This window comes from Cebus imitator, unplaced genomic scaffold, assembly GCF_001604975.1.
Source record: "Cebus imitator isolate Cc_AM_T3 unplaced genomic scaffold, Cebus_imitator-1.0 Scaffold375, whole genome shotgun sequence".
In the NCBI taxonomy this organism is placed as follows: Eukaryota; Metazoa; Chordata; class Mammalia; order Primates; family Cebidae; genus Cebus; species Cebus imitator.
Genome location: NW_016107690.1, coordinates 1,140,888 through 1,144,156, shown reverse-complemented (window position 1 = coordinate 1,144,156; position 3,269 = coordinate 1,140,888). Strand labels below are relative to the sequence as shown.

Here is a 3,269-nt window from a genome sequence, read left to right as displayed (position 1 = left end):
GATGGATAGATGGTTGGATGAGTGAGTGGGTAGATGGATGGGTGGATGGATAGATGGGTAGATGGAAAGATGGATGGATGGGTGGATGGACAGATGGGTGGGTGGGTAGATGGATGAGTGAAGGGATGAGTGAATAAATGGATGAATGGGTGGGTGGGTGGGTAAAAGTTCAGGAGTGAAGGTAGAGGCTGGGGAATCACAGAGGGAATTCTGGGCCGAGGAGGTGATTTTCACGTATGGCCCAGGAACAAGACGAATGAATGGAGGGAGGGCTCAGAGGACACTGAGTCCCGAGATGGGAGGTGACGCCCACAGTATACCCAACTGGCCAGTTGCTGACCCCACTCCTGTCTCAGAGCCCCCTCTCGACGGCCCCTCGCCCCTTTCTGGTTCTGGATGTGGGGTCTGAGGGACTCTGAGGACACATCGGGGGAGCGGGTCTCAGGGATCAGGAGACACGTATGCCAGCGGCAGCCTAACGGCTTAATCACCAGTCTTGGTTTCCCCTCCTGTGCAATGGGGCAAGTCCCCTCTTGCTTCAGGCCCGGGCTCGTCCAAAGCCTCTGCTCTGGCACTTCCTGAGTAACGGTTGTGTCCCCAGGGAAATGACACACAGATGGTTATCAGTGACCCACGTTTCTCAGAAGAGAGAGAACAGGAAGGTGGGGGCAGGGCTCAGGCTTTTGCTGCGGGTGTGGGGCTGAGCCACAGATGGAGGGGAGGACATGTGCTCTGGGAACCGACCTCATTCCCATCCGTGTGGCCGCTGGACACTCCCATGGCCAGCCTGAGCATGGGAGCCCCCATGGCACAGATGGGAAAACTGAGTTTTGGAGATGTTTGGCAATTTCCCTTGCTGGGTAAGCCAACCAGCACCAGGGCACATCCTAGATCTGTTCCACCTGCTGCCCTCTAATGTGGGGGTACAAGGCAGGCAGCTCAGCACAGTAGAAGCTTGGGAAAGTCCCCTGTCCTCCCTGCGTCTCAGTCTCCTCATCTGTAAAATGGGCGTGAAGAGTCATCCCTGCCTCGAGTGAATGACATGGCAAATCCACCAGAGACTGGCACCTGTTCTTGCTGCTGCCACTATTGATCCTGGCATATCCCAGATGTGACGGGGGTCAGGGGTGTCACAGAGCAGGGTCCTGAGCTCTGAAAGGGGGCACCCTGGTTCCCTGTAGGATCGTGGACGTCGGAGGTCAGAAGTCAGAGCGTAAGAAATGGATCCATTGTTTTGAGAACGTGATCGCCCTCATCTACCTGGCCTCGCTGAGTGAATACGACCAGTGCCTGGAGGAGAACAACCAGGAGGTGTGTGCCACCGCCTCCTTCACCCTTCCCACTTGTTGACCCGGGGACCCTCATCCCAGCAGGAAGCTCTAGTGCAGAAAGCGAGGTGTCCCTGCTTTTCATTGGGCCTGTGTGCCCAGCATGGCTTTGAACTTGACCTTTCATCCTTTTGTGTCAAATTGCAGCAAGACACAGACCCACAGCATTTGTCTGGCCAGGACCCCAGACACACACACACATGCACTACACACACATGCACACACACACAATGCACACACACGCACATGCACTATACATGCACATAAACACACACTCATGGGCGTAATACATGCACGTGCGCACACACACGTGCACATGTACACGAGCACTGTACAATATATGCATGTGAACACATGCACCACATCACGCATCCTCATGCACACAATACATGCACACATATGTGCACACATGCACACATGTGCACGTATGCACACAAACACGCACACGTGCACAATACGTGCTGACACACACACACGCACATGCACACGAACACATGCACATGCACTACACACGCACATACATGCACTGTACATGCACATAAACACACGCACCTATGCGCACAATACATGCACATGTGCACACAAGCACACATGCAGTGCACACACATGCACACGCACATATATGCCTATGAACACGCATGCATCACATGCACACACTTGTACAACATATGCACATGCACACACCTGCTCACACACACGTGCACACGCACACGTGGAAATTCCTGTCCACGCTCTGGCCACACCACAGAACCCCAGGGCTTCTGTCACACGCTTCACAGACACATCCTTGAGTCAGTCACACATGGATGCACAGCCACACAAGCACTGCCCGCCCTGAGGAACACTCGACCCCGAGACAGGCACAGCCGCCTGCACACACGCAGGCGCAGCCGGCGCAGGAGAGCAGGTCTCCCCGCAGGCGTGACGTTCTGCTTCGGTTCAGAAAGGCCCAAGGCCGCTCCTGCTTTTGGAGATGTGAACTTTCCTCCTACTTAATCCCTGAGCCCAAAGGTCGGGTGCATTGTTACCCGCAAGGCGTGACTGTAGGGGTTGAGGTTTCACCCAGATAGTTTGGGGACCTGAGGGTCAGAAGATACAATTTTGACTTCCAGGCTGAATTAGACGGAATGCATTTTAGGTCACCCTGATACTGCTTGTCCTCTGGTCCAGCCACCAGAAATGGACTTGTTTCCCAGGGCTTTCGTAAGAAAGCTGCACAAACCAGACAGCTTCAACAACAGATATTTATTCTCCACAGTTCCAGAGGCCAGGAGTCAGACAGGGACGTGTAGGCAGGGCTGTGTCCACCTCAGAATCTGTCCCAAGCCTCTCCTGGGTCCTAGTGGTGGCCGGTGATCCTTGGCGATCCTTGCTTGTAGAGGGGTCACCCCGATCTCTGCCTCCACCTCACACACAACATCCTTTCTGTGTGCACGTCTGTGTGTAAATTTCCTCGTTTTTGTTTGGAGACAGAGTCTTGCTCTGTCACCCAGGCTGGAGTTCAGTGGTGTGATCATAGCTCACTGCAGCCTCGAACTCCTGGACTCAAGCAATCCTCTCACCTCAGCCTCCTGAGTAGCTGGGACTACAGGTGCGTGCCACCATGCCTGGCTAATTTAAAATATTTTTGTAGAGATGGGGTGTCACTATGTAGCCCAGGCTGGTCTCGAACTCCTGGGCTCAAGCAATCCTCCTGCCTTGGACTCCCAAAGTGTTGGGACAACAGGCACGAGCCACTGCGCCTTTTTGATTTTTTGAGACGGAGTCTCAGTCTGTCGCCCAGGCTGGAGTGCAGTGCGGGGATCTCAGCTCACTGCAAACCAGCGTTCTGAGGTTCCTCCACTGAATCAGTTCCTCCACCAAATTGCTCCAGGTTCAATCAATGTTCCTGCCTCAGCCTCCTGAGTAGCTTGGATTACAGGCGTGAGCCACCGCGCCCGG

The 3,269-nt window shown here is 54.4% G+C and overlaps 1 protein-coding gene across 2 annotated transcripts in view; it reads left to right on the top strand.

The window, feature by feature from the left end:
- The window catches only part of GNA15 (G protein subunit alpha 15), a 30,906-nt gene that overhangs the window by 19,455 nt on the left and 8,182 nt on the right, over nucleotides 1–3,269 (top strand). For both annotated transcript variants that reach the window (XM_017507446.2, XM_037731012.1), the window contains exon 5: nucleotides 1,182–1,311. In XM_017507446.2, coding sequence (XP_017362935.1) covers nucleotides 1,182–1,311 — 130 coding nt within the window. The remainder of the gene's footprint in view (nucleotides 1–1,181; nucleotides 1,312–3,269) is intronic.